Consider the following 27,928-nt stretch of genomic DNA (forward strand, 5'->3'; position numbering starts at 1 on the left):
GGGCGCTCGGCAAATCACATCTCCCCGCCTCAGTTTTCCTTCTCTCTAAAGTAAGAAGGTGTGAATGAGGTCAGATTAGACCAGTGGCTCTCACCCTTCTTGCGGCCGTGGGTCCTGAAACCCTAGGGAAGCTATGCACTGCTGCCCCAACAAAACGCTCGTGTGTACGCCCTAGGGGAGCGGCAAGAGCGGCCGGGCCGAGCCCCCAAGGTCAGAGAAAAGCGCGGAGCTGGGAAGGCCCCCGCCGTCCTCCTCCCCTGGGCCTCTGCGTCTCCGACCTCCGCGGGCAGGATCCGGCGGTCAGCAGCGCGCCCGCCCACCCGTCCGCAGCCTCTGCCGCCCCCTCCTGGGTAAGGCGGGCCCGGGGCGCTGCCGCGTGGGTGGGCCGGGGCTCGGGGGCGCGGGCAGGGATGCCCACGGCCCGCAGGTTCCGGGTTCAGGGAACCCCGGGGCGCGAGAGAAAGATGGGTTCCCGCAGCTGCGCGTCCGCGCCCCTTCCCGCCCGGGGAGCCGGGGCCGGATGGGGAAGGGGCTCGCCCGAGGTCGCGCAGCGAGCGGGGCCTGTGGGGGACGCGGAGCGGGAGCCGCGGGCGCGGGCGGCGCGGGCGGCGGGGGCGGCGGGGGCGGCGGTGTGCCCGGCTCCCGCAGGGGCGCGCCCGCCGCCCGCCCAGCCCCTCCTCCTCGCGGCTGCCGCAGCCTGAGGTCATCCTGGCCCGGAGCTGGGGGCGCGCGGGGGCCGCGGGCGGGAGGCGGCCGGAGCTGCGGGAGGGCCCTCCGGGGGCGCCGCGTGGGGTGGGGCCGCCCGGCCCTGCAACTCGAGCAGCTGCCCCGGGTTAAAAATACCCCGGCCCTGCCCCGCCCCGCCCCGCCCCCGCCCCGCGGTGCCCTTCCGTCTGGGCGGCGCAGCCCGCCTGACACCCTGGTGTGTCCCCGCGGAGGCCGCCGAGGGGCGGGGGGACGCCGTCTGGGACAGTCGCGGAAGGTGCCGGCGAGATAAGGGGGAGCGGGGAGGCGGCGGCGCCCGAGCCCGAGCCCGAGCCCGAGCCCGAGGAGGAGGAGGAGGAGGAGGAGGAGGAGGAGGAGGGCGGGGGACAGGGCGGAGGGGCCGCGGAGGAGGGCGGGGAGGAGCGCTCTTCCTGGTTGGGCCCTACCCGGAGCCGCCACCCGGGAAGGCAGCCGCAGGCACGCAGCGGTCCCCCAGCACTGCCGCCCCAGGTAAGGAGCTGGGCGGCCCCGCCGTGATTCCGCGACCCCCGGCCGCTGCCCCCGGGCCCCCTGAGTGCCCGCGACGGCGGCGGCGGCTCGGGAAGCCGCACCGCCCAGGCAGCCGCCCGGCCTGCGCTCCCCACTGTCTCCAGGGGCTGGGCTGGGGGAAGGCCGGAGCGGGAGGGACTGAAGCCCGGCAGCCCCGGGCCACCGAGCCGGTCCCAGGGGCCTGGGGAGGGGCCCTGCCTGCCCGGAGTTCTCAGCCTCCGTGCCAGGGAGGGGCCAGTGCCCAGGAGTCCGGGGAAGGGGTCACTGTGTTGTTATCTCCGGGCTCTGCCCCGCCTGCCTGGCCGGCTGACCACCACTGCAGGCCCTGGACAATGGGAGTCTGGAAGGGAGAGGTGGTGGCCGGGGTACCTAGGGGCGGAGGAGCCCCTCTCCTGGTTTCTGGGGGCACAGGGAGGTGGCAGAGAGTCCTGAGTTCCTGAGGGAAGCAATGAGGTGGGGGACACCCCAGGTTTGGAAAGGAAGGACAGTCAGTGGCAAGTAGGAGCCCCAGTTCTAGTTTTGGGAAGGCCTGGGTTCTGAGCAGGCTGGTCTGTCCTGCAGGATGGCTGAGGAGATCATCACCCCAGTGTACTGCACTGGGGTGTCTGCACAAGTGCAGAAGCAGCGGGCCAAGGAGCTGGGCCTTGGCCGCCATGAGAACGCCATCAAGTACATGGGCCAGGACTTTGAGCAGCTGCGAGCACACTGCCTGCAGAGTGGGGCCCTCTTCCGTGATGAGGCCTTCCCCCCCATACCCCAGAGCCTAGGCTACAAGGACCTGGGCCCTAACTCCTCCAAAACCTATGGCATCAAGTGGAAGCGTCCCACGGTGAGAGGGACCACCTTGGGTGGGACTCAGTTTACCCCTATCGTGGGTGAGGAGTGGGAACAGGACTCCAGGTCCCAGGTGTGGGGTGGGGTCTAGGATGGCTGCGCTCCAGTTTCTAGGAGGGCTGGCCCAGAGACAGGACTCTGGGTCTCTTGCAGGAGCTGCTCTCAAACCCCCAGTTCATTGTGGATGGAGCCACCCGCACAGACATCTGCCAGGGAGCACTGGGTAGGCCCTGGGAGGAGGGGGTGGTTCTGGGTGTTTTTTCCATAGTAGTTCCCCATGCCTGTTCCTTCCGGCTCTGCCCTAACCCCTCCCTCCTGCAAGCTCAGGCAGGCTCTGGCTATCAGTGTGGGGCTGGTTTGCCTAGATTCCTGGGTCTTTTCTCTAAGCCAAGGGACATGGCGCCCAGGGAATCCCAGGTTGTCTCCAGTACGGGCACTAGAGCAGAGCGGCAGAGCAGGCCTGATATGGGTCCCTCCCATCCCAGGGGACTGTTGGCTTCTGGCTGCCATAGCCTCCCTCACCCTCAATGACACGCTTCTGCATCGAGTGGTTCCACACGGCCAAAGCTTCCAGAATGGCTATGCTGGCATCTTCCATTTCCAGGTGAGGAGCCCTGAGTCCACCTAGGCCCAGGGCTTTGGGGAAAGAGGGGTATCAGGCCCTGGAGGAGGTGAGGACCAGTGACCCACAGCAATCTGCAGTTAGGGTGGCTTAAGTCCACACCCTGTGGGGATCAGACCTCCCTCTAGAAAGAATTTGACCTGTTGATGCCATCTCAGATCTGTCATGTGTGAAATGGCTGGGCAGGTATTTCAGCTGGCAGTTTTCCTGCGTGGTGGTGTGTATCAAGGAGAAAGTGCTTGGAGGAATAGAAAGATCTCTATTATTTCTCATGGGACAAATCCTTTTCCTCCATAGGGTCCCAGGTTTGCATATGAAAAATAGTGTTCTACTGGGGAAAACAGACCAGCACATGTGGCTATCTCCACCCATGGCACCAGTCTCCCCCACCCCCCACCCCCAACTCCTCCTACACTTTGGCAACCTCCAGCCTCCAACTTCCTGCAGAAAGAAGGGCAAGATTAAGTCTATTTAAACCAGCTATTCCCTTTTTGCACACAGGGCCCATTTCTTAAGTCACACTAAGGAATTCTCAGTGAGCTGATATTGGGAGACACACCCCAGCAACCCCGGATGAGACCCTCTGGTGGCCCCAGCCCTGCCCTGGGGGACTTCTGGGTGCCCTCTCTTTCCCCTTATTCGGGGAGTTCCTTTCCCTATTCCATCCTGCCTTGGGGCCCAGCAGAACAGACCGGTGGTGCCAAGTGCTGCACCTGCTCGCACTGGTTTGGAAGGATGTGGTCTCACTGCCTCCCCCCCCACCCCCTTCCCTTACTCCTCTAATCCGCTCCGCCCTGGCCTCTTCATTGGCCCGCTTCACACTCCCCCCACCTCCAACCCTCACTACTTAGGCCCCCCTCCTCCCCTTGCCCCATTGTTCTGTGCTCCTCCCAACTCTGTTAGTGCTTGGTCACTTCTGGCCCCAGGCTTCTGACTCCTCTGGCCCTGGGAAACTTACCTCTTCTGCCATCTCAGAGGCAAACCTGTGAATGCAGGAACCGCACCCATCTTATGGTCTAGATGCCACATTTTTGACCCATACCTAATTTATATCTATATCCGCCCCCACTATACATATCCTGACTTTTGACCTACACTTGATTTACATATGCCCCCCCATACACCTCAAATGAGGGAGGGGAGAGGTAGGGGGCTTGTTCCTGAGAGCCAAGCCCCTAGGGCTTTCTAGCCTCTCTGTGCCTGAAGAGGCAACCTGGTCTATTTTAAAAATATCAGTAGCACTGCCCTAAAAGCTTTACCTTTGTGGTCATGGTTAGTTTTCCCTTGAGGAAGGCTTCCCTTTTATGGACAGGGAAACTGAGGCTCCAACAGGCAACCTCATTCAGGATCCTGGATCCCAGGTACATGATCAGACATCTAGCAAGTTGGCAGAGTTGAGGCTTGAGCTCTGGCCAGGGCAATCCCAAAGCAGGCACTCACTGTTCTCCCCTCCCCTCTAGCTGTGGCAGTTTGGGGAATGGGTGGATGTGGTCGTGGATGACCTGCTGCCCATCAAGGACGGGAAGCTGGTGTTTGTGCACTCCGCCCAAGGCAACGAGTTCTGGAGTGCCCTGCTTGAGAAGGCCTATGCCAAGTGAGTAGGAGCCAGGGGCCAGCTCCAGGCAACCCTGGGGTCTGGGGTCCTGCTTGATGCGGGAGTGCTGACCTGGGGCTGGGCTCCTCGCAGGGTGAATGGCAGCTACGAGGCCCTCTCTGGAGGCAGCACCTCAGAGGGCTTTGAGGACTTCACAGGCGGGGTGACAGAATGGTATGAGCTGCGCAAGGCACCCAGCGACCTCTACCAAATCATCCTCAAGGCCCTGGAGCGAGGTTCTCTCCTGGGCTGCTCCATTGACGTGAGTACACCCAGCCGGGACCTGTGACCTGTCTCCCCTTCCAGATGTTCCCTCTTCATCCCAGCCCCGCCTCATCCTTGCCCCCAGCTTGGCTCCAGACCCCACCTCTCACCTTGCTCTGTCTCTGGATTCCCCTCCAGCCTCATCCATCACTTCAGTCCTATCTGCCTCCTTTATGGCTGGGGTTATTCCTGCCCCATCAACCTCAGAGCTCAGCTTGTTTCCCCACTCTTCTGTTGCCCGGCTCACCAGCAAATGTCAGTGGGGTGCACAGGCCCCTCCACCAGTAATAGTGGTGGTGGAGTGACCCCCCTTTCTAGGGCCAGCATATGTTGGGGTGTTAGGCGAAGTCAGCTCCCCTGCCTGCCACTCCCAATAGCTATTGTGCATGGGGAGTGTCTGGGATCCATGAGTGCTTGGGTCTCCCTTCTGGACTGGGGATGGGGATGCCCCTGGTCTCTGGGACGTGGCCCCCAACCCCTGCACATGTATCCCTGCAGATCTCCAGCGTTCTAGACATGGAGGCCATCACTTTCAAGAAGCTGGTGAAGGGCCATGCCTACTCTGTGACAGGGGCCAAGCAGGTACCACCCCGCACGGGCTGTCCCTTTAGGGTGGCTTCTGTCTTCTGGCTGGCCTTTGCCTGTCTGGCCTAGTACCACAGCTGTGGGAGGGGCTGGCTCTTTGACCTCCTGTGGCATCTTCTTTGTCTCTTGAGATATTTATCTTATTCAGCTCTGATTTTCTGTAGTCTGTTTGCCTAGCCTCCCTCGGGGTAAATTCCTGGGTAAATTCATCGAGAAGGGGCTGTATCTCCCTGGGTGTGGTGCTGGGTGCGGAGCAGGGCTCCTGAGTGGAACACAGCAGGAAGCCATGTTGAAAGTGTGTGCTGGAAGCAGGCGCTGATGGGAGTTCTGGGAACAGGTGAACTACCAGGGCCAGATGGTGAGCCTGATCCGGATGCGGAATCCTTGGGGCGAGGTGGAGTGGACAGGAGCCTGGAGTGACGGGTGAGGGGCAGTGGACGCTGGCTGGGGAGGCTATGGGAGGCTGGTCAGGGCCACGGCATTTCTGCTGGGACTGTGCTCAGGATTGAGCAGGGGGTGCCCATCCCTATGTTACCAGGTCTGGGGGACTGTCCTGACAAAGCTCAGGCAAGCAGGCCACGGGGCCCAGCCTGTGAGCATCCTCAGAGCTGGCCCTCATATGACAGCCCCTGGAACTGGGATCTTGGGCTTGACCGTGCAGAGCCCTTCTGACTTGGGCTAAGGGGGGCCAGGCCCGAGGGACAGAGGCCCGCAGGGCAGTTTCCATCAGCCCCTGGCAGCGCCCTTCTCCCCCAGCTCCTCAGAGTGGAACAACGTGGACCCTTATGAAAGGGAGCAGCTCCGGGTCAAGATGGAGGATGGAGAGTTCTGGTGAGCGGCCCCCTCCTCAGTCCAGCCCCTCTCAGGGCTTGTGCCCCAGCCCCCGATCCCCACGGACCCCGCATGTGCCCTGGCCGGGGACTGTGGCTCACCTCTGTACTGGGACCCCAGGATGTCCTTCCGAGACTTCATGCGTGAGTTCACCCGGTTGGAGATCTGCAACCTGACACCCGATGCGCTCAAGAGCCGGTCCATCCGCAAATGGAACACCACACTCTACGAGGGCACCTGGCGGCGGGGGAGCACCGCGGGGGGCTGCCGGAACTACCCAGGTGACCTGAGCTCCCAGGCTTGCTGCCTCCTGGCTCGAGGGCCTTGCCCCTGCCCCTCTGGGTCTCTTCCCTGAGCCTCAGTTTCTTCATTTATAAGACAGCACAGTTGTACTGATCTCTGGGATATGCTTTGAGGAGTAAAAGGTTGACTAGCCTTATAAATTCTGAAGAGCCATGGTTGGCTCACCATCCTGGGGCTGGAGCCCAGGGAGCTAATGATGAGAGGAGACTCTGTGGCCAGCCAGCCACCTCTCTGTCACTCCTCCTCATTCTGGGACCTTCCCTCCTGGCCCACAATCTTTCTCTCTGGGCCTCCGTCACCTCTCTGGGGACTTCTGAATCCATGTAGGTGACTTGGTCCACAGCCTGGCCTCTCGATTCCTTCCCATCCTCACCTGCAGCGCCTTTTTCTTCTGCATTAGTTCAGCCACCCACATGATGGTGCACAGGAGCCAGACCAGACATTGCAGCCCGACCTCTGCCTTGACCCTTTGGGCTTCCTCATCCTGTACCCTCAGCCCTGTCTCATCGTCTGGTCTGTTAAATCCACTGTTGATATGTCCTTCGTCTCCCATCCTGTCTTCTCTTCCCACCAGTTAGAATCATCATTGTAGCCTTGTCCCTGCAGACACTCTGGCTCCAGGCTCCCTGGCACCAGCGCAATTGGAACTAAACCCTCTCCATCAGCTCCAGGACCACTGAGTGGGGCTAGAGGGAAAATCACACAACCTGGGCCGTGTTGCCCCTGTATATTTACAGTCGCATACCTTAGGTGACCACTTGCATGGTCCCCAGCAATTCCACTGCCAGTTAGTAACGTTCCCACTTCCTCAAACTTGCCTCCATGGTTACTCCCATCTGTGGGAGTACTGGCACTTCATCAAAAGATCGCTCCCTTCATGCAGGGTACCCCTCATATTCACCCTGCTTGTCTTGGTCTGTGCCTATCATTACTGCTTTCCCGACTGTAACAACAACAGAATTGTCTGAGCTCATGGGCACCACCCCCTGAGCCCTGCTATGGCTCCCGTTCTCCCATGTGTCTGAAAGCCTTTGGCTCCTTCATCCATCACCTCCGGCTCCCGTGTCATTATGGAGAATCCCTTGTCTTAGAGCAACTCTCTATTGACCCTACATCCCCATCCACTGCTCTGCTCCCCTTCAAAGCAAAATATTTCTGATTGCCATGCTCCCTGTTTCCTTTTCCACTTCCAGTTTAGTTTTTTTTTTTTTTTTTTTTTTTTTAAGATTGTATCTATTTGTTTGACAGAGAGAGCACAAGCAGGGGGAGTGGCAGAAAGAGAGGGAAACACAGGCTCCCTTGCTAAGCAGGGAGCCCGATGTAGGGTATCAATCCCAGAACCCTGAGATCATGACCTGAGTCGAAAACAGATGCTTCACTGCCTGAGCCACCTGGGCACCCCTGGTGCTACTTTTTTAAAGGCCACCCACATCTTTGTTTTTATCAAACCCACTTCTGCTCTGAACTCACATCCTGCATCCTTCATGTTCCAACATGGCTCAGAGGCCTGTTCTGAAGCATTCTTTCCCTTCTCGGGGATCCAATTTCAGTTTGTCCTCAAATAGATGATAACTGTTCCCCGTATCATTTATTGAGAAATCTGCCCTTTCCTTAGTGCCCTGCAGTGACAGCTCCATCCTGTAGTTCCCATTTCTGTGTGGGTCCCTTTCTGGGCTCACCATCTCATCTCTTGGTCTCTCCTTCTGCTGACAGCACATTGATTCCATTGCTATAGATTTATAAGAGGTCCTGCTTTGGGGCAGGGTATGTGCCTTCAAGAGTCTGAACTATTCTCGCCTTTTGTTTTCCTGTATGAATTTTAGAATCAGCTACTAAGTCTTACAAAGAGTTATTTGGAGACTTTAATTTGGAATTGAATTGAGTCTATAGATCATTTTGGGGAGAACTCACATCTTTACAGTTGTGAGTCTTCTAAGATTGTGGTATAATCTCTTTATTTTGGTTTTCTTAGTGTTCAATAAAATTCTATAATTTTCATCTAAAGGACTTAAACATCTTTGAGATTAATTACTAGATGCTATATCATCTTGTTACTATTATAAATCATCTCTTAAAATTATATCTTCCAAATAATAGTTGCTGATACAGTAACATGCATTTGACCTTTTAAATTTATTTTGTAACCAGGAAAAAAAAATTTTTTTTTTTTTTTTTTTTGAGAGAGAGAGTGTGGGGTGAGAGAGTGGAATTGAGGGGGACAGGGCAGAGGGAGAGCAAGAATCTTTTTTTTTTTTTTCCATTGGGAGAGCAAGAATCTTTAGCAGACTCCATGCCCAGCTTGGCACCAGACATAGGGCTAGATCTCATGACCTTGAGATCATGCCCTGAGCTGATACTTGACCGACTGAAGCACCCAGCTGCCCCTCTAGCAAACTTTTTAAATTATAACGAATTTTATGGAGTTATCTATGGATTCTTCTTGGTTTTCTAATTGCAAATAATGATAAATTTGTTTTTTTCCAATTTTGTAACTTTTGTTACATTTTCTTATTTATTTGGTAGCCAGGACTGTAGAGTGGTGCATGGGAGTAGCTATGTCCTGGTGATAGCCCCATATTTTTTTGTTGTTGTTAAGATTTCTTAAGTAATCTCTACACTCAATATGGAACTCCAACTCATGACTCTGAGATCAAGAGTTACACACTCCACTGACTGAGCCAGCCAGACGCCCCCTTCACCCCATCTTAAAGGACAAGTTTTTACTGTATGTTTACGTTTCAACACTAAAATCTTTTCTGTTCTAGTGTTCTAGTCTTTTATCGGGTTATATTAAATACTTTTAGTTGTATTTATTCTTATATTAGCTTTTTATCTTTTCAGTGGTAAATTACATGAATCACTTTTCTAGTATTAAATCAACCGTACTTTCCTGAGGAAAAAAAAAAACAAAATCAGGACATACTTTTTTAAATAGTAGTTTTACATTCAAGTTCATCAGTGAGAGTTGCCTGTCATTTTCATTTCTCATACTGACCTTGTCTAGTGTTGGTCCTGGTGCTATATTTGGCTCAAGAAGGTGAATTGGGAAGTGTTCTTTTTCTGTTTCCTAGAAGAGTTGCATAGGATGACAATGATTTGTTGCTTAAATGTTTGGTAGACTTGAGCTGTAAAGCAGTTGGCCCTCCTTTGTTCTTGATGTGAAGATTAACTTTTCTAAATTGAATATCTTTAATGGTTATAGGACTATTCAGGTTGTCTATTTCTTCTTGAGCCTATTTCAACCAGTTGTATTTTCTAGAAGTTTTCCTCTGCCTCTGTTTTCAAAATTATAAACATAAAGATACTTTTAATATATTCTGATATGTCATCTTTAAGTATGTATTCTCTTTTTTTCATAGTATTTATTTGCATTCCCTTTCATCTTTATCAATCCTGTGAGAAGTTTGTTTTGTTGTTGTTGTTTTTTTTTTTAAGATTTTATTTATTTGTTAGAGACAGAGAGAGAACAATCAGGGAGAGGGGCAGGCAGAGGGAGAGGGAGAAGCAGACTCCCTGCTGAGTAGGGTGCCCACCTTGGGGCTCAGTCCTAGTACCCTGGGATCATGACCTAAGCCAAAAGCAGACACTTAATGAACTGAGCCTCCCAGGCGCCCTTGAGAGGTTTGTGGATAGTATGCTTTACAAGGAAATGGCTTTTTTTTTTTTTTTTTTTTTTTTTTATGAAGAGGAGTATTAGGGTAACAGCAGACCTCTCCACAGAGGAAATGGCTTTTGACCATTGATCTTTGTACAGTATTATTTTCATATCATTAGTCACTGGGCTGTTTTTTTCTTTGTAAACACCCAAAGTTTTTCCCTCCAAGTGCATCTTTGAGTGATGCAATTTTGATGGATAATGTTTTGAAGACTTGTGATATAATTCACGTGCTGTAAAACTCAGACTTTTAATGTGTCCAGTTAGTGATTTTTAGTATCCACGCAATGTTGGACAATCACCACCACTATCTAATGCCAGAAGCTTTTCACTACTCCCCAAAGAAACCCCATATCCATAAGGGGTCACTCCCTCTCCCTCTCTCTCTCCCTAAGCCCCTGGCAACCACTAATCTACATTTTTGTCTCTAGATTTGCTTCTGGACATTTCATAAATGGATCATATAATATGTGGCTTTTTGTGTGTGACTTCTTTGCCTTATTGTGACATTTTCAGAGTCTATCTAAGTTGTAACATGTATCAGTACTTGATTTCATTTTTATGGATGAATAATACTCCATAGCCTGGCTAATACCACAGTTTGCTTATTCATTCGTCAGTTGGTGGACATGTAGATTGTTTCTACTTTTTGGCTATTATGAGTCCTACTGCTTTAGCATTCATATTCTTGTCTTTGTGTGAGCAAATGTTCTCTTGGGTCTCTCAGTAGGAGTGAAATTGTTGGGTTCTATGGTAACTCTATGTTTAATTCTGAGGAATTGGCACCTGTTTTCTGAAGTGACAGCATCATGGTACATTCCCACCAGAAATTGGAACTGAGTTCCAGTTTCTCCACATCCTTGTCAACACTTATTGCCCATGTTTTTTTTATTATACCTGTCCTGGTGGGTATAAAATGACATCTGGTTGACAGTTTACATTTCCCTAATGACAAATGATACCGATAAGAGTGTTCATGTATTCAGGCCACTAATCTATATTTTTCAGAGCTTCTATTCAAATAGTTTGCCCATTTTTATTTTATTTTATTTATTTAAAAAAAGATTTTATTTATTCACGAGAGGCACACAGAGAGAGGCAGAGACGGAGGCAGAGGGAGAAGCAGGCTCCCTGCAGGGAGCCTGATGTGGGACTCCGTTCCAGGACCCCAGGATCACGACCTGAGCCAATGGCAGACACTCAACCACTGAGCCACCCAGGTGACCCACTTTGCACATTTTTAGATTGGGTTATCTTTTTATTGTTGGGTCGTGAGTATTGTTCTTTATACATTCTGGATATGACTTTATGAGATTGATGATTTGCATATAATTTTTCCCATTCTGTGCATTGTCTTCATTTTCTTGATAGTGTCCTTTGAAGGACAGAAGTTGGGGGATCCCTGGGTGGCTTAGCGGTTTAGCGCCTGCCTTTGGCCCAGGGCGCGATCCTGGAGTCCCGGGATCAAGTCCCACGTAGGGCTCCCGGCATGGAGCCTGCTTCTCCCTCCTCCTGTGTCTCTGCCTCTCTCTCTCTCTATGTCTATCATAAATAAATAAATAAATAAATAAATAAATAAATAAATAAATAAATCTATCTTTAAAAAAAAATGAAGGACAGAAGTTTTTAATTGTGATGGTGCCCAGTTTTTCATTTTTTCTTGTTTCTCATGCTTTTGGTGTCATATCTAAGAATCTACTATCAAATCTAAGACCATGAAGATTATCCTTGTGTTTTCCTCTGAGAGTGTTATAGTGTTAGCTCTTATATTTGGGTTGTTGTTCCATTTTGAGTTAATTTTCGTAGAGGCATACCTCAGAGACAGATATTCTGGGCTCATTTCCAGACCACCACAGTAAAGCAAATACTGCAATAAAGCAAGTCAAATGAACCTTTTGGTTTTCCAGTGCCAATAAAGTTATGTTTACACTATATTTTACTAAGTGTGCAATAGCATGACATCCTTTCCATACCTTAATTTAAAAACATTTTATTGCTAACAATACTGACATCAGCTTTTAGCAAGTTGTAATCTTTTTACTGGTGGAGGGTCTTGCCTCGATCTTGATGCCTGCTGACTCATCAGGGTCGTGGTTGCTGAAGGCTAGAGTGGCTATGGTTATTTCTGAAAATAAGATAACAAGGGTGCCTCATTGATTGGCTGTTCTTTTCATGAACCTCTTTCTCTGTAGCATGCGATGCTGTTTGATAACATTTCACCCACTGTAGAGCTTGTATGGAAATTGGAATTAATCCTCCCAAATCCTGCCACTGTTTTATCAATTAAGTTTATGTAACATTTTAAATCCTCTGTTGTCATTTCAGTAGTCTTCATAGCATCTTCACCAGGAGTAGATTCCATCTCAAGAAACCTCTTTCTTTGCTCATCCATAAGAAGCAGCTTCTCATCCACTGAGATTTTATCATGAGATTGCAGTCATTCAGTCTCATCTGTACGCTTTACTTCAAATTCCAGTTCTCTTGCTGTTTCCACCATATCTGTGGCAACTTCCTATAGTGAAGTCTTGAACCCCTCAAAGTCATCCATGAAGGTTGCAGTCAGCTTCTTCCAAACTCCTGTTAATGTTGATATTATGGCCTCTTCCCCTAAACCACAAGTGTTCTTAATGACATCAAGAGTGGTGAATCCTTTTTAGAACGTTTCTTTTTCTTTTATTAAAAGATTTCATTTGTTTATTTGAAAGAGAGCATGAGCAGGGGGAGGGGCAGAGGGAGAGGGAGAAGCAGACTCCCTGCTGAGCAGGGAGCCTAACATGGGGCTCCATCTCAGGACCCCGGGATCATGACCTGAGCCAAAGGCAGATGCTTAACTGACTGAGCCACCTAGGTGCCCCCTTGAAGGTTTTCTTTTTTCTTTTTTTTTAAAAGATTTTATTTATTTATTCATAGAGACAGAGAGAGAGAGAGAGAGGCAGAGACACAGGCAGAGGGAGAAGCAGGCATCATACTGAGAGCCTGACGTGGGACTCGATCCAGGGTCTCCAGGATCACACCCTGGGCTGCAGGCGGCGCTAAACTGCTGCCCCCCTAGAAGGTTTTCAATTAACTTTGCCAGGTTTGCCAGGTTTGAAGGTTTTCAATTAACTTTGCCAAGATCTATCAGAAGAACCACTATCTTCCTTACAATATGTATTTCTTTTTTTTCTTTCTTTCTTTCTTTCTTTTTTTTTTTTTTTTTATGATAGTCACAGAGAGGGAGAGAGGCAGAGACACAGGCAGAGGGAGAAGCAGGCTCCATGCACTGGGAGCCCCATGTGGGATTCGATCCAGGGTCTCCAGGATCGCGCCCTGGGCCAAAGGCAGGCGCTAAACTGCTGCGCCACCCAGGGATCCCACAATATGTATTTCTTAAGTAATGAGGCATAAAAGTTGAAATTACTCCTTGATCTAGAGGCTACAGAATGGGTGGTATGTTAGCAGGCTTCAAACAACATTAATTAGGACACCTGGGTGGTTCAGTAGTTGAGCATCTGCCTTTGGCTCAGGTCGTGATCCCGGGGTCCTGGGATCAAGTCCCACATTGAGCTCCCCACAGGGAGTCTACTTCTCCCTCTGCCTATATCTCTGCTTCTCTGTGTCTCTCATGAATGAATAAATAAAATCTTTAAAAAAAAGAAAAGAAAATATTAATCTCATTATATGTCTCCATCAGAATTCTTGGGTGATCGGGTGTCTTGTCAGTGAGCAGTCATATTTTGAAAGGAATCTTCTGAGCAGTAGGTCTTTACAGTTGTCTTAAAATGTTCAGTAACTAGGGCAGCCCTGGTGGTGCAGCGGTTTAGCGCTGCCTGCAGCCTGGGGTGTGATCCTGGAGACCCAGGATTGAGTCCCATGTCGGGCTCCCTGCATGGAGCCTGCTTCTACCTCTGCCTGTGTCTCTGCCTCTCTCTCTGAATAAATAAATAAATAAAATTTATTTAAAAATTTTATTTATTTATTTAAATAAAATTTATTGACTAATTTAAAATAAATTTATTTAAAATTTATTTTAATAAATAAAAAATTTATTAAAATTTATTAATGTTCAGTTACTATGTTATAAACAGATGTGCTGTCACACAGGCTTTGTTGTTTTATTTAAAGAGCACAGGCTGGGGTGCCTGGTTGGTTAAATCAGAGGAGTGTGTGACTGTTGATCTTGGGGTTGTGAGTTTGAGCCCCCGGTTGGGTGTAGAATTACATAAAAATTTTTAAAAATTCACAGAGCACAGGCAGAGTAGATTTGACATAATTCTAAAGAACCCTAGCATTTTTGGACTGATAAATGAGTGTTGCCTTTAACTTAAAGTTACCAGCTGCATTAGCCCCTAACAAGAGACTCAGGCTGTCCTTTGAAGCCATGAGACCAGGCATTGACTTCTCCTTTCTAGCTATGAAAGTCCTAGATGGCATCTTCTTCCAATATAAGACCGTTTTGTCTACATTGAAAATCTGTTGTTTAGTGTATTAACTGCATTAATTATCTCAGCTAGATCTTCTGGGAACTGCTACAGCTTCTCCACCAGCACTTGCTGATTCACCTGGCACTTTCATGTTACAGAGTTGGCTTCTTTCCTTAAACTTCATGCTACCAACCTTCAAACTTTTCTTCTGCAGTTTCTGCACCTCACTCAGCCTTCATAGAATTGGACAGAATTAGGACCTTGCTGTGGCTTAGGCCTTTGCTTAGGAAATGTTGGGGCTAGTTTGATTGTAAAGGAATTGTTTTCCTAATTTTCTTTTTCAATTGTTCATTGCCAGTATATGGAAACATAACTGATTTTTGTGTCTTGATCTTATAACCAGCAGGTTTGCTGAACTTGTTATTAGATATAGTAACTTTTTTGTGGATTCTTCATGTTTTTCTATATATAGGATTGTGTTATTTGCAAATAGAGTTATTTTCCTTCTTCCTTTATAATTTGAAGGCTTTCTTTTCCCCCTTGACTAATTACTCTAGCTAGACCTTCCCACATAGTGGCTATATAGCAATGGTGTAAGCAGACATCTTATTCTTGAACTTAGGGTGAAAGCTTTAGTCTTTCACCACTGAGTATGATATTAGCTGGCTTTTCCATAAACACTCTTTGTCATATTGAGGACATTCTTTTTTATTCTTCGTTTTCTGAATGTTTTTTATCATGAACGTGTGTTGGACTTTGTGAAATGCCTTTTCTGTATCAATTAAATGATCATGTAGGGTTTTCCCCCTTTGTTCTATTAATGTGGCATATTACATTGATTTTCTTTGTTGAACTATCCTTCATTCTTGAGATAAATCCTATTTCATGATACTAATCCTTTTAAAATACTGTTGGATTTGATTTGCTAGTATTTTTTTGAGGATTTTTGATATTGATATTTATAAGTGATGTTGTCCTGTGATTTTCTTATGATGTATTTATCTGGCTTTGGTATCAAAGTAGTGTCAGTCTCATGGAATGAGTTAGTTTATCAAAAAGAAATCATAATGTAAATGAGAAATCATGTAGGATGGTAATAAAACACCGTATGCCTATATTAGAAAAGAAAGATCTGAAATCAATAACCTGATCTTCTACCTTAATAATCTAGTAAAAGTGCAAACTAAATCCAAAGCAAGCAGAAGAAAGAAAATGATAAAGATTAAAGTCCAAAGAAATGAAATAGAGAAACAATAGAGAAAAATCAGTAAGACCAATAGTCCTTTGAAAAGTCAGCAAAATTGTCAAATCCTTAGCCAAACTAAACAAGAAAAAAGACAGAAGACTCAGATTCCTAAAATCAGGATTTAAAGAGAGAACATCACTACGAATCCAGCAGAAACAAATGGATTATAAAGAAATCCTGTGAACTGTTGTGTGCCAACAAGTAAGCTAACCTAGATGAAAGGAACAAATTCCTAGAAAGAAATAAGCTACCAAGATTGACTTAAGAAAAATAGAAAACCTGAGTATACCTGTAACAATTAAGAGATTGAATCAATAACCAAAACTCCCAGTTATAAACCACTAACTATTGTTTTATTGTTGATTTCTAACTTAATTTCCTTATAGTCAGAGAACACAAAGATCGTAGCTTTGAAATAAACAGAAGTTGGTTCTATGGCCCATGCCATGTTGAATTTTTCTCAACATTCCCATGTTCTCAAAAAGACTGATTAACAGTTATCTATTATATGTTATATGCCAAACATTCCTCTAAATATTTTAAACATAAAGCTTGCTTGACTTTCACACTGACCCTATGAGGTAGGTACTGTTTTACAGATAAGGAAGGTAAGGCATGAATCTAATAAGTGACGGAGCTGGGATTTGAACCCAGGATTCAGTCTTTTTTTTTTTTTTTTTTTTTTTAAGATTTTGTTTATTTATTCATGAGAAACAGAAGCAGAGACATAGGTAGAGGGAGAAGCAGGCTCCCTGCAGGGAGCCCTATGCAGGACTCGATCCCAGGACCCTGGGATCAGGACCTGAGCCAAAGGCAGACTCAGAAAGCCACTGAGCCACCTCGGTGCCCCACAACCCTGCAATCTATTCTCTTGACTGTTACACAATTCTGAGTGGTAGGGGGAATGTTTTATAATTGTGCATCATATCAAGCTCAATATTTTGTCTGCTTTATCTGTCAATTACTGGAAGAGGGAGGATAAAATCACACACCATCCTGATGGTTTTCCCAGCTTTTCCCTTTGTATCTGTCAATTATTTTTCTTTATGTATTTTGCTTTATGATATTAGGTACATCAAGCTTAGAATTGTTATAAATTGCTAGTGAATTGAACGTGTTCTAATTTAATGCCTATCTTCTTTGGTAATAATTCTTTTACTTTTAAGTCTATTTCTGTAAATGTCAGTATAGCAATTCCAATTTCCATTTGGTTAGTAATTTTGTGTTATGTTTTGTTATACTCTTCGATGTCTAATCTTTCTATAGCTCAGTGTTTTGTTATATCTTGTAAACAGTTTATAGCTGGCTTTTTAATAATCCATTTGAAAAATTTTGCCCTTTGATTTGAAAGTTTAACCATTTACATTCACAGCAAATACTGATAACTTTATATTTATTTCAGCAGACTTATTGCACATTTTCTGTTTGTCCCTCCTGTTATGCCTTATTTTGGATTAAGTTCTTTTCCCTTTTTCTCTACTAGTTTTTCAGTGTATGAGTTTGGAAGATATAAGTGCTTTAATTAATATATTCTAAAGTTAGTTGATCAGGGCGCCTGGGTGGCTCAGTTGGTTAAGTGGCCTTCGGCTCTGATCATGATTTCAGGGTCCTGGGATCAGGTCCCACATTGTGCTCCCTGCTTGGCAGGGAGTCTGCTTTTCTCTCTCCCTCTGCTCTTCCCCTTGCTTGTGCTCTTTCTCTCAGATAAATAAGTAAAATCTTAAAAAAAAAAAAAAAAAAGTATGTTAAAGTTAGTTGATCAGTATCTTTACCCTCCTACTAAACAATGCAAAGGCCTTAAGACTACTTAACTTGGATCACCCCCTCCTTTTGTTTAATACGCTGTTTTTAGCTAGTATTTTGTTTTATTTTATATTAAGATTTTATTTATTTATTCATGAGAGACACAGAGAGAGGCAGAGGCACAGACACAGGCAGAGGCAGAAGCAGGCTCCATGCAGGGAGCCCGACGCAGGACTTGATCCTGGATCTCCAGGATCAGGCCCTGGGCCGAAGGTGGTGCTAAACCTCTGAGCCACCCAGGCTGCCCAATAGCTAGTATTTTAATTAATTCTAAACAGTTTTCTTCCTGCTGTAAATTAAATATCATCATTATCTGATATGTTCCATATTCATTAGATTATACGCATAACGGTATTTTTGCTCACCATTTTCACAACTTTCATCTGAGATCATTTTCCATCTCCCTGAAATATACGCTTTCACATTTCTTCTTTCCCTTTACCTCCTCCTCCTCCTCCCTCTCCTTCTTCTTTAAACTTTCTCAGTATCTCTGTAAAATGCCTTTATAGCATGCTCATACTTTTTTTTTATAAATTTATTTTTTATTGGTGTTCAATTTGCCAACATATAGAATAACACCCAGTGCTCATCCCCTCAAGTGCCCCCCTCAGTGCCCATCACCCAGTCACCCCCACCCCTGCCACCTCCCCTTCCACCACCCCTAGTTCGTTTCCCACTTAGGAGTCTCTCATGTTCTGTCTCTCTTTCTGATATTTCCCACTCATTTTTTTCTCCTTTCCCCTAGCATGCTCATTCTTGATAATTCTTTGGACACAAAATTCTAGATTACATTTCTTTAAGCCCATTGAAGGTATTGTTGCTCTTTATTCTGGTTCTGTAGCTCTGTGAGTCAGGGCTCTGTTTCCCTTGTCTCCTGTGATGCTTTGTCTTTTCTGTTTGAAGATTGTTTATCTTCTATATTCTATAATTTCACCATCATGTATTGAGGTGTGGATTTCTTTTCATTCTGCTTTGGATTCATTGGGCTTTCTTGGTCTGAAAATTGATGAGCGGGAGTCAGATACTCAAACTGCTGAGCTACCCAGGCCCCCGCAATGTAGTGTCCACTTTTTTAAAAAGGCTTTATTGAGATCTAATTCATGTACAATGCAATTCACCTACTTAAAGTATAAAATTCGTGTGGCTTTTCATATATTGTGTATCTATCACATCAATTTTAGAACATTTTGATTACCCCCAAAAGAAACCATGTACTCTATAGCTATCAGTCCTGAGCCCCTCCTCCTCATTCCCATGTAACCAACACCCTGTCTCTACAGATTTGCCTGTTCAGATACTCATCCACATTATAGTACATATCAGTACTCCATTCCTTTTTGTTGCTGAAGAATCTTCCATTGTTTGGTTACATCACATTTCTTTTTATCCATTCCTCAGTTGGACAGTTGGGTTATTTCTACCATTTCTCACACTTGATATTACCTATCATTTTGTTTAATGTCACCTGTGTATGGGGGAGGGAAATGCAATGGCTTAGTAGTGTCTCTACAAAGCAATTTTGTGTATTGAATCCAGCTCCTCGTGGTTTAGGGAGTCATGGGCAACTCAATCACCAAACTGCCAGAAAGGCAAGTCTCTGTCACTCTTTGCAGTTATGAGGCTCCTGTTAGACCCTGCTTTTTCTCTTTCTTTCCTCAGTCATTGTCCACACAGCAGTTTGGACAATAAGCAACCTTTGCAAATCCAAATCCATTCATGCCCCTCCTGGTGCAGGCCCGTGGGGGATAAGGGAGTGAGGTGGGAGGGGTGGGGAGGTCTTTTTGCCCTCTGATTCAAACCACACTCCTTTCCACCCACCCTGCTCCCACTCCTTTGCTGCCTATCTGCCCTCCCTGGTGGCCTGCCCAGAGCAGGTGGAGGGTCCCAGTCCTCCTGTGGACCTCCATGGCTCTCAGGGTAGAAACAAAGCTGTGGCGGCCACAAGGCCTTGCCAGACCTGCCTCCTGTCCCCACCCCCGTGGGCACCTCGCTGGCTTGCTCCTGATGCTCACCAGAGCCAGATGCTGCATCAGACACTGGCTGTCCCGTCAGGTGTGGGGCTCTTTATTCTCCTTCTCCTGCTTCCCAGTGTTTTCCCAGGGCTTCTTCAGATCTCCCTCAAATGTCACCTCCTCAAAGATGCCTCCCCAGATTAGTTCCAGGTTGCTTATTCTTTGTAATAGTTCTGTTAATTACACTGACTTGCAAATACTTTGCCTCCCCTCCCAGAGAGTGAGCTCAGGAGGGTAGAGATTGTGCGTTCCCACTGAACATCTGTCACATGGCACACAGTGGACAATTAGCAATATTTGTTGGATGAATGGATGAGCAGACACAGTGGGGAGGGGAAGCCTCCACTCTGCGCTGCACCTCCTCATTCCTGCCAACAACCCACCTCCTACAGCCACCTTCTGGGTCAATCCCCAGTTCAAGATCCGGCTGGAGGAGACAGATGATGTGGACGACGACTACGGGGGTCGCGAATCAGGCTGCAGCTTCGTGCTAGCCCTCATGCAGAAGCACCGCCGCCGGGAACGCCGCTTTGGCCGCGACATGGAGACCATTGGCTTCGCGGTATACGAGGTGAGCCAGTGGATCTCACAGAACTGGCAGGGAAAGCAGGCCTCCTGGTGCACTGTAGGTGAGCCCCAGCAGGGGGCGCCGGAGGACAATGCCGCCACAGCCCTGAGACAGGTGGCCCTAGATCCTAACCCCTGGAGGCACCTGCTGAGGTTAGTTGCTCTTGGATAGAGGGAATCTGGCTTTGTTGACACCTAGGAGGTAGCCTCTAGGGGACAGACTTTGGCTCAGCTTCAGAAAGAAGTAGGCAAGTGGGCTGCCATAGAGGAGTAGTGAGCTCCCTATCTTAGAAGTATGTAAGCAAAAGCTGGCCTATGAGGGCCTTGCTTCACTCACTGTGTTCAAGACAGACATTTCTGGCCCTTCCTGGTGGGGGTAGAGAATGGCCACAGTCTTGGCCCAGAGCTCCTGGCTGCAGACTGGTATGGACCTCTGATGTCCCTGGACTGTGGAATATTGCAGTTGGCCACTCTGGGGGCTGTCCTGGGTGCTCTGATTTAGAGCCAAGGCCCAGGGTGTTCCGAGGATGAGGGAGGACCCTGCTTGGGCCCCCTTTCCTAAGGTCCTGAGGCCCCTCTCTGGCATGAAGATGGTTCTCAGTCACCAGTGGCCCTGGGCCCTGCCTTCTGGTTTCTTCATCCTATCATTTTTTTTTTTTAAGATTTTATTTATTTATTTGAGAGAGAAATAATGTGTAAGAGAGCACTAACAGTGGAGAGGGAGAAGCAGGCTGTCCATTAAGCAGAGAGCCTGATGCAGGGCTTGATCCCAGGACCCTGGGATCATGACCTGAGCCAAGGCAGCCGCTTACCTGACTTACCCAGTTGCCCCTCATCCCATCATTCTTAAGAACTCGGGCCTTCTGCCCAGCATATGCTGTACCCCTGCCTCTGGGCCAGGCATACATCTCTAAATTCCTCCATCTCTCTGGCAGGTCCCTCCGGAGGTAGGTTTGAAACCTGAATCACCTGGATTTACGTATCCCTGAACACACAAGGCCTGATGGTGCCCAGAGGGGAGCAAGTTGGCAGCAAGTCCTCACATAGAGAATTAAGAAGTCATCTCGTTTTACTATTTACTAACTGCCCTCCTCCCCCAATCCAGGGCAGGGTGGGGGCAAACATTGCTGTCCTGGGAGCCAGGGCTGGTAATGAGTGAGGGAGCCGGATTTGAACCCTGGCCCTTGGAACCCTGCCTCCCACCACATCTGAGGCTCTTCCTGTCTTGCCGTTCCCACGGAGTAAGTGCTGGCTGCAGCTGCCAGGGGTGCTGGTTAGGAGCAGAGCAGTGGATACCCTTGAGCAAGCTGCTAAAGCACTAAGCCTCTTTGTCAGTGTCTGTAAAATGGGCATGACAGCAACGGCTCACAGGGCTGTCATGAGCTTTAAAGGAGGGGCCCCATGGAAGGTACCCTGCACTGCCTGACTTGGGGAAGCTGTGAGTGATAATGGGAAAGTTACTGCAATGGTGTCTATATCTATAGACATCTATATCTATAGAGTATCTATATCTACCTCCATATTATCTCCTCACCTCTGCCCCGTGCAGGAGGCAGGGTTGTCACCTTCACTTTACCCGAAGGGGAAACTGAGACAGAATGATTTGTCAGGGTCATACGGACTGCGGGTGACCACCATGACCAGCTCTCCGCCCCCATGGCTAGGGCCTGGAGCCTGAGATCTGGGGCTGTGGGGCAGCTCCTGAGGGTGGCTGAGTGGCCAGCTGCAGCCCCCACTCCCTCCTTGCCTCCCACCAGCTGGTGGGCCAGCCCGCTGTGCACCTGAAGCGCGACTTCTTTCTGGCTAATTCGTCCCGGGCACGTTCGGAGCAGTTCATCAACCTGCGGGAGGTCAGCACCCGCTTCCGCTTGCCACCCGGGGAGTACGTGGTGGTCCCCTCCACCTTTGAGCCCAACAAGGAGGGTGACTTTGTGCTGCGCTTCTTCTCGGAGAAGAGCGCCGGGACGGAGTGAGTAGAAGGCCCCTCCCCAGCGTCTACTTGCCACCTGCCACAGGTCCCCCTGCACACCCCCCTGACTGGCCCCCTCTGTCTCCCCACCTCTGCAGGGAGCTGGATGACCAGATCCAGGCCAATCTCCCTGATGAGGTGCGTGCCACCCCTGTGCCTTCCTCCTCTGCCTCATCCTGCTTATATCCTGGGGACCTGGGTGTCCTGGCTCCTGGGCTCTGGCTGGCAGGGCAGAGCCCCTCCTGGCAGGAACCATAAAAGTAATCCCAATCCCTCATCTGCCCAGGACTTTATAGTTTGCAAAGGACTTAGAGATAGTGGTAGTGGGGGGTTCCTGAGCTCTTCTCTGTTCTAGGTCTGTGCTGAGCTCTTTACTTGGTCACTCTGTTTCTTCTACAACTACCCTGTCAGGGTGCTGTCACCATCTCCCCCTTCAGTGAGAAACTCAAGTTCAGGGAGGTTAAGGAACTTGCCCAAGGCCTCACTCCCGTCACTGAGCTGAGATGCGCCCTCCCTCAGGCCACAAAGCCCTGGGCAGGAGGAAAGTGGGGTCTAGATTCCCACTTTACAGGTGACGAGAGTGAGGCTCAGAGATGCAATAAGGTGGGCACATGGTGATGGTGGTCCCAGACTCGCCCCAGCTGCTATCCGTGCAGGGGCCTGGCTGGAACACCCCTGACCTGCTCTCCCCCTTCTCCATCCAGCAAGTGCTCTCAGAAGAAGAGATTGATGAGAACTTCAAGGCCCTCTTCAGGCAACTAGCAGGGGAGGTAGGCTGGGTGGGGTGGGAGCGAGGGGCCCTGGGGCGCCAGGGGACAGCCTTTCCCCAGGGCGGGTGCCATCCTCCCTCCTCCCCCAGGACATGGAGATCAGCGTCAAGGAGCTGCAGACCATCCTTAACAGGATCATCAGCAAGCGTGAGCATCCCCAAGCTGCAGCTTTCTACCCTGTGTCCTCACTTCCTCCAAACTCCAGAATCTAAGCCTCTGTTCCCACGTTGGGCCAAACCAAGCCCTTGGTCTCTGTGGGTAGGGGGAGCCTCCACCACCTTTCTTTTCCTCCCAGACTCTTTCCACTCTCTTGCAGGGCCCTGTTCCCCAGGCCCAAGTGCTGTGACTGGTGTGGGTGGAAGCTGAGCTGCTGACAGTACCACAGTACAGGGACAGGCCCCCTTCCTCCAGAAGATATACCCCAAGGCCATGCCAAATGGCTTCGAGCAGAATGAGGCATTCAAGCAGAATGAGAATTACTCCCCAGAGTGCACAGCTAATGGCAGCACCCCCTTCCTTTGCCCCCACCTCTGCCTTCCATCCACACCGTTTCCTCAGCCCAGACCCCTCCCTTCTTGTCCTCTTTGGGGCCTGCGGCAAACCCCAGCCCCGCCATGACCACCGTGGCCTCACATTTCTACTGTGTTTGTCCTATTTCCATTCAGCACTGATTTCCTTTCATTCTTGGCTCTTGGTGGCAGGGACGCAGCTGCTGGAACACTTGCTTGATTGCTCAAATACTTTAACCCATGCTAACGATAAACATGATCTGACACACCCACTCTGCTAGACTGTCCACACCAGGCGCCAGAAGCGGGCATCCCTGGGCCCCGTCCCTCCCGGCATCCCCAGCACAGGACAAGCTTGGAAAGCTCAGTGGTTAAGGGGCTGGACCTGATTTTCTTGCAGACAAGGACCTACGTACCAAGGGCTTCAGCCTGGAGTCATGCCGCAGCATGGTGAACCTCATGGACGTATCCTTTGCTCTTGTTTCCTGAGGCTACTTTGGGTTGCGGGGGCGGGGGGGGGCATGCAGAGCGGGGTGGAGGGATACCCCGTGATCTCTCCTGGGAACAGCACAGAGGAAGAGACAAAGCTCTGTCGAGTCTGGACAGACCAGTTCTTTTCCTGGGCAGCTTCCATTGACTGGGAGAGGGAAACAGGCACAGGCTTTGTGTGGAAGGAGAGGTAGGGCAGGGCCTAGGTCCTCTAGTGACTTTAAGGTTGGTGCTTTCTGCACCCCTCCCAGCCCAACACAGCAGGCTGCGCCCCTTTTCATTCCCCTTCTCTTGAGGCCAGCCTCCCCTTCCTCCCAATTGTTCCCTCACCCTATGCCTGGTTTAAGCTTGTTCTTTTACTTTTTAAAGATTTTATTTATTGGAGAGGAGAGAGAGAGAGAGAGAGAGAGAGAGCATGAGCTGGCGGGGGGCGGGGAGGGGCAGATGGAAAGGGACAAGGAGGCTCCCTGCTGAGCAGGGAGGCCAATGTAACTTGAGGCTTGATCCCAGGACACTGGGATCATGACTGGGGCCAAAGGCAGACCCTTCACCACCCGAACCGCCCAGGCACTCCTGGTTTAAGCTTCTTAACAGTAGCGCCCCAGAGGGATGGCAATGGGAAGCTGGGCCTGGTGGAGTTCAACATCCTGTGGAACCGCATCCGGAATTACCTGGTAGGTGGTCCCTGGTCCCTGCCAGCCCCTCAGCGCCTCAGCCCCATCCATGAGGGGTGGGCTGCAGGCTCCTGGGCCGCCTGTCTAGATCCCAGCCCCTGGCCCACCATTCGGGTCCCTCCCCGGTACCTTTGGCAAGCCCCCACCCTGGCTTGGACCGGAAGGGCTGGGTGCCTCCCTTGGCCTGGGCCTCACCCTCTGTTCCCCACTCCAGTCCATCTTCCGGAAGTTTGACTTGGACAAGTCGGGCAGCATGAGTGCCTACGAGATGCGGATGGCCATTGAGTCTGCAGGTAAGGCCTGAGGGCTGGATGCCCCCCTGCAGAGCCCCAGACAGATGGCTCCAGGCTGACTCCATGTCATGACCCAGGGTGGCAGCCCACCACACCAGCCCTTGGGGTGGTGATGGTGATGGGGTGTGGCAGTAACAGCCATCTTCTGCCGTCTTCCCATGATGACCATGCTGATAAGTGCTGCATTTCTATTTGCCCTCACTGCAGCCTAACAGGGAAAGGGTCTTTACTATCTCCACTGTACACAGAGGAAAGTACGGCTCAGAGAGGGAAAGAGACTGGCCTGTGGCCACACAGCCAGGGAGGGGCGGACCTGGGCTCCAGAGCCTCCGATGAGAGAGGTGCATGTCAGGGCTTTCTACACAAATAAAACTGGACCCCTTGGGCCCTCCCTGGCCAGCTGATTGCCTGGAGTAGTCAGGCCCTCATTCACTCTGCAGCTGGCACTTGCTTGCCCAACTGCTCCCAGCTCCTGACCCTATACTCAGGGGGTCTTCATGCCTCCGAGCTTCAGGGCTCTCCCTGCCCAGCCCCAGTCCCCCTGCTGTCCCCTCAGGCCAGGCCACGCCTCCCTGGCCCTTACCCATTCTCCTGGGCCAGGCTTCAAGCTCAACAAGAAGCTGTATGAGCTCATTATCACCCGCTACTCGGAGCCAGACCTGGCCGTGGACTTTGACAACTTTGTGTGCTGCCTAGTACGCCTGGAGACCATGTTCCGTGAGTGCCCCATCCAGCTCCTGTCTCTAGCTCTGTCTTCTGTAAGCTGGGGGGAACAACAGGTGCCATGGCATGTGCTAGAGAGGTGAAGGTTTCTGCACCTGGAAGGCTGGGTGCCAGGAGGCTGTGGGCGTGGGGACCTGGCAGAAGGGGAGGGCTCGGGCTTCTGGCAGTCACAGGTGAGGCCTTGGGATAATGTGGGGGGAGGGAGGGGCAGGGGACAGAGGGGTTCCTGGCCCTGCCTGAACGTCCCACTGATTTCTCGATGCCAAAACCTCTTTTGAATGCAGGGTTTTTCAAAACTCTGGACACAGATCTGGATGGAGTGGTGACTTTTGATTTGTTTAAGGTGAGAACTTTCCTTGGCTGTGACAGGGTGTTTGGGGGTAGTAGAGCTTTCCTACCTGCCTAGGACAGGAGCCTATGGCCTCAGAACCAGCCCTAAAAGCCAGGCCTCCAAGTCCTGGAGGGATGGGATGGGGTTGTCTGGGTACTGGGAAAGGAGCAGGAAGGCAGGGCCAGGCTGCTGGAGGTCTCTGTGGGAGCCAGCACCCTGATCTCCCAGGGCTAGAGGTAAGAAAGCTCCCCCGCACCCCGAGTTATCCCTTCACACCTGCCCTCAGTGGGTGAAGAGACAGTGGCTTCCGGGCTGGGAGGCTGGACTTAACGTTTCTACTGTCCCTGGCTGACTCGTCTGTCTGCCCTCCTCTGCAGTGGTTACAGCTGACCATGTTTGCATGAGGCAGGGGCTCAGGTGCCCTGGCCATGTTCCTCTCCTTCATCTGCCAAGCCATGCCTTCCCGCCATGCCACACCAGGCCACACCAGCTGCAAGTGCCTTCCTCGGAGCAGGAGGTGGCCTTGGCCTCCTGTCCCCTCAACTCCCAGCTGCCGTGGTTCATCTGCTCTGTGCAGAGCTGTGTGGCCTTCCCTACCTTCGCCAGCCAGGGGCTCCGGTGGACTCCCCGCCCCTCCCGTCGCCAAACGAGGAAGGCAGCTTTTGCTTGTTCCTGCCTCAGGATGAGGCTCCTGGGAGAGCTGACAGCCCCAGGCCTCCCAGCGTCCTGATGTGTCCTCTCGCCCCACCCGAGGCCATCCACCTAGCCTACCCACCTGGCCTCAGCTGCAGCAGACTGCAAACCATAACCACTAGCTCTGCATGGTCTATAATCCAGATGTGCAGGGCCCTTCCCAGCGGAGACCGCCTCCTGGGGCTGGGCACGCCCGGCCCCCTTTTGCAGAAGCCAGTGCCCCTTGCCTCCGCAGCTGCCCCCCAGCCCTGCCCCACCTGCCAACGAGGAGCCACCTGGACTGAGGGGTAGCCAGGTGTTCGGTCCCTCGCTCCCTCCTTTTTTATATTGGTGATTTTAAAGGGGACTCTTCAGGCACTGGTGTACCAGTAATGGGGGTGCCAGAAGCACCTGGGTGTGGGATGGGGGTGGGATCTCATATTTCCATGCAGAGAAACCCCAAACAATAAAGGAAGAGGCCCCAGATCTGTCTCTGGAGTGTATTTTTGCCCAAACCTGCCGCCAAGGAAGGCACCAGCAGGTATTGACCTGCAGGGACATCCTGGGTCCTCACAGCACCCTTGCCCTCCTCTCCATCGCTTTCCCTGATGCCCTGAGGGCTTTCATCCCTGCTGGGGTACCTAGGGAAGCTGGGGCCCCAGGTGCAGGGGCAAGGCCATACTGCTGAGGTCCCATGCAACCCTGCGGGTCCTATACACCCTCCTCACAGCCCCAGGGGCCCGCCCCCTGCCCTCCCTGTACACTCCAGCTGAAATCCGAACACCTCCTGAGCACAAACCTGACCCCCCAGGAAGCTCCCAGAACACAGAACCTCTTTCACCTGGACACCTGCAGCTTATGTAAGCAGCTCCAGCCCCCTCTGGGGTCCTGACTTTTCTTACCACAGATAAGAGTAGGTTGAGGTGAGGATAGAGGAGGAGGTAGGACAGTGGGAAGTGGGGGTGACGGGGCTAAGCCACACACTAGGGCAGCATCTGCAGGGCAGAGGCTGACAGCGCCTAGGTTAGGGGTGGGGGCTGCCCTCAGTGGCTGGGAGCCCCAGGTGGAGCCCCAAGTGGCAGACTTCCTGGACACTGCTCACCACAGGCTGGCGCTGGGCCTGGACCCCCTGTCCTGAGCCTGCATGTTGCCCTTGGGAGTCCTAGACTGGGTCCCGAGCCTGGGTGTCCTGTCAGTAAGGTGAATGCCCATCACTTCCTGGGAGTCTGGGCTGGGTTGTGAGAGGACCAGGTGGGGGCCTGGGAGGGCGGGAGTACTGGGCCTCACCCTCTTAGCTCCCCATGTGGGGTTTTGTTTGATGGAAGGGTCAGAATACTGATCGGGCGGCCCGATCCTCTCACTGACCCCCACGCTGAGGCTGAGTGCCTGGGACAGAGGCAGGGAGACCAGGGGTTCCCCTTAACTGCCCTGCTTGAGCATTTTTAAAGGATTCCACCCCCACCCCACCCCAGTTTCTCCTGTGTGGCCTCTGACTTTTCAGGGCTTGGGGGACGAGGACTGGGTC

At 50.6% G+C, this 27,928-nt stretch overlaps 1 protein-coding gene across 6 annotated transcripts; it reads left to right on the plus strand.

Annotated features, from left to right (window-relative positions):
- CAPN1 (calpain 1) lies at window positions 1-26,887 on the plus strand. Of its 6 annotated transcripts, XM_072758391.1 has the most exons (23): window positions 1-50; window positions 176-350; window positions 1,816-2,083; window positions 2,242-2,311; window positions 2,574-2,692; window positions 4,171-4,304; window positions 4,398-4,566; window positions 5,067-5,150; window positions 5,491-5,576; window positions 5,910-5,984; window positions 6,105-6,265; window positions 19,799-19,977; window positions 20,909-20,920; window positions 21,731-21,942; window positions 22,041-22,080; window positions 22,647-22,712; window positions 22,802-22,859; window positions 23,622-23,686; window positions 24,316-24,384; window positions 24,599-24,677; window positions 25,278-25,394; window positions 25,685-25,743; window positions 26,109-26,887. In XM_072758391.1, exons 3-23 carry the CDS (start codon window positions 1,817-1,819, stop codon window positions 26,133-26,135), a joined length of 2,148 nt encoding a protein of 715 aa, XP_072614492.1. In that variant the 5' UTR covers window positions 1-50; window positions 176-350; window position 1,816; the 3' UTR covers window positions 26,136-26,887. The 6 variants fall into 6 exon arrangements, with proteins under 6 accessions (XP_072614492.1, XP_025860240.1, XP_025860242.1 ...); XM_026004455.2 differs by having other exon boundaries at window positions 48-350; XM_072758393.1 differs by lacking the exons at window positions 1-50; window positions 176-350 and adding an exon at window positions 892-982.
- Window positions 26,888-27,928: the final 1,041 nt, after the last annotated feature.

This window comes from Vulpes vulpes, chromosome 5 (assembly GCF_048418805.1).
Source record: "Vulpes vulpes isolate BD-2025 chromosome 5, VulVul3, whole genome shotgun sequence".
Classification (NCBI taxonomy): Eukaryota; Metazoa; Chordata; class Mammalia; order Carnivora; family Canidae; genus Vulpes; species Vulpes vulpes.

Bases quoted from the DNA above. Each gene is read 5' to 3' on its own strand.
- CAPN1 (XM_072758391.1), top strand. From the start codon at position 1,817: ATGGCTGAGGAGATCATCACCCCAGTGTACTGCACTGGGGTGTCTGCA. The intron at 4,567-5,066 runs GTGAGTACACCC...GTATCCCTGCAG, and splicing joins TCCTGGGCTGCTCCATTGAC to ATCTCCAGCGTTCTAGACAT. The intron at 6,266-19,798 runs GTGACCTGAGCT...CACCTCCTACAG, and splicing joins GGGCTGCCGGAACTACCCAG to CCACCTTCTGGGTCAATCCC.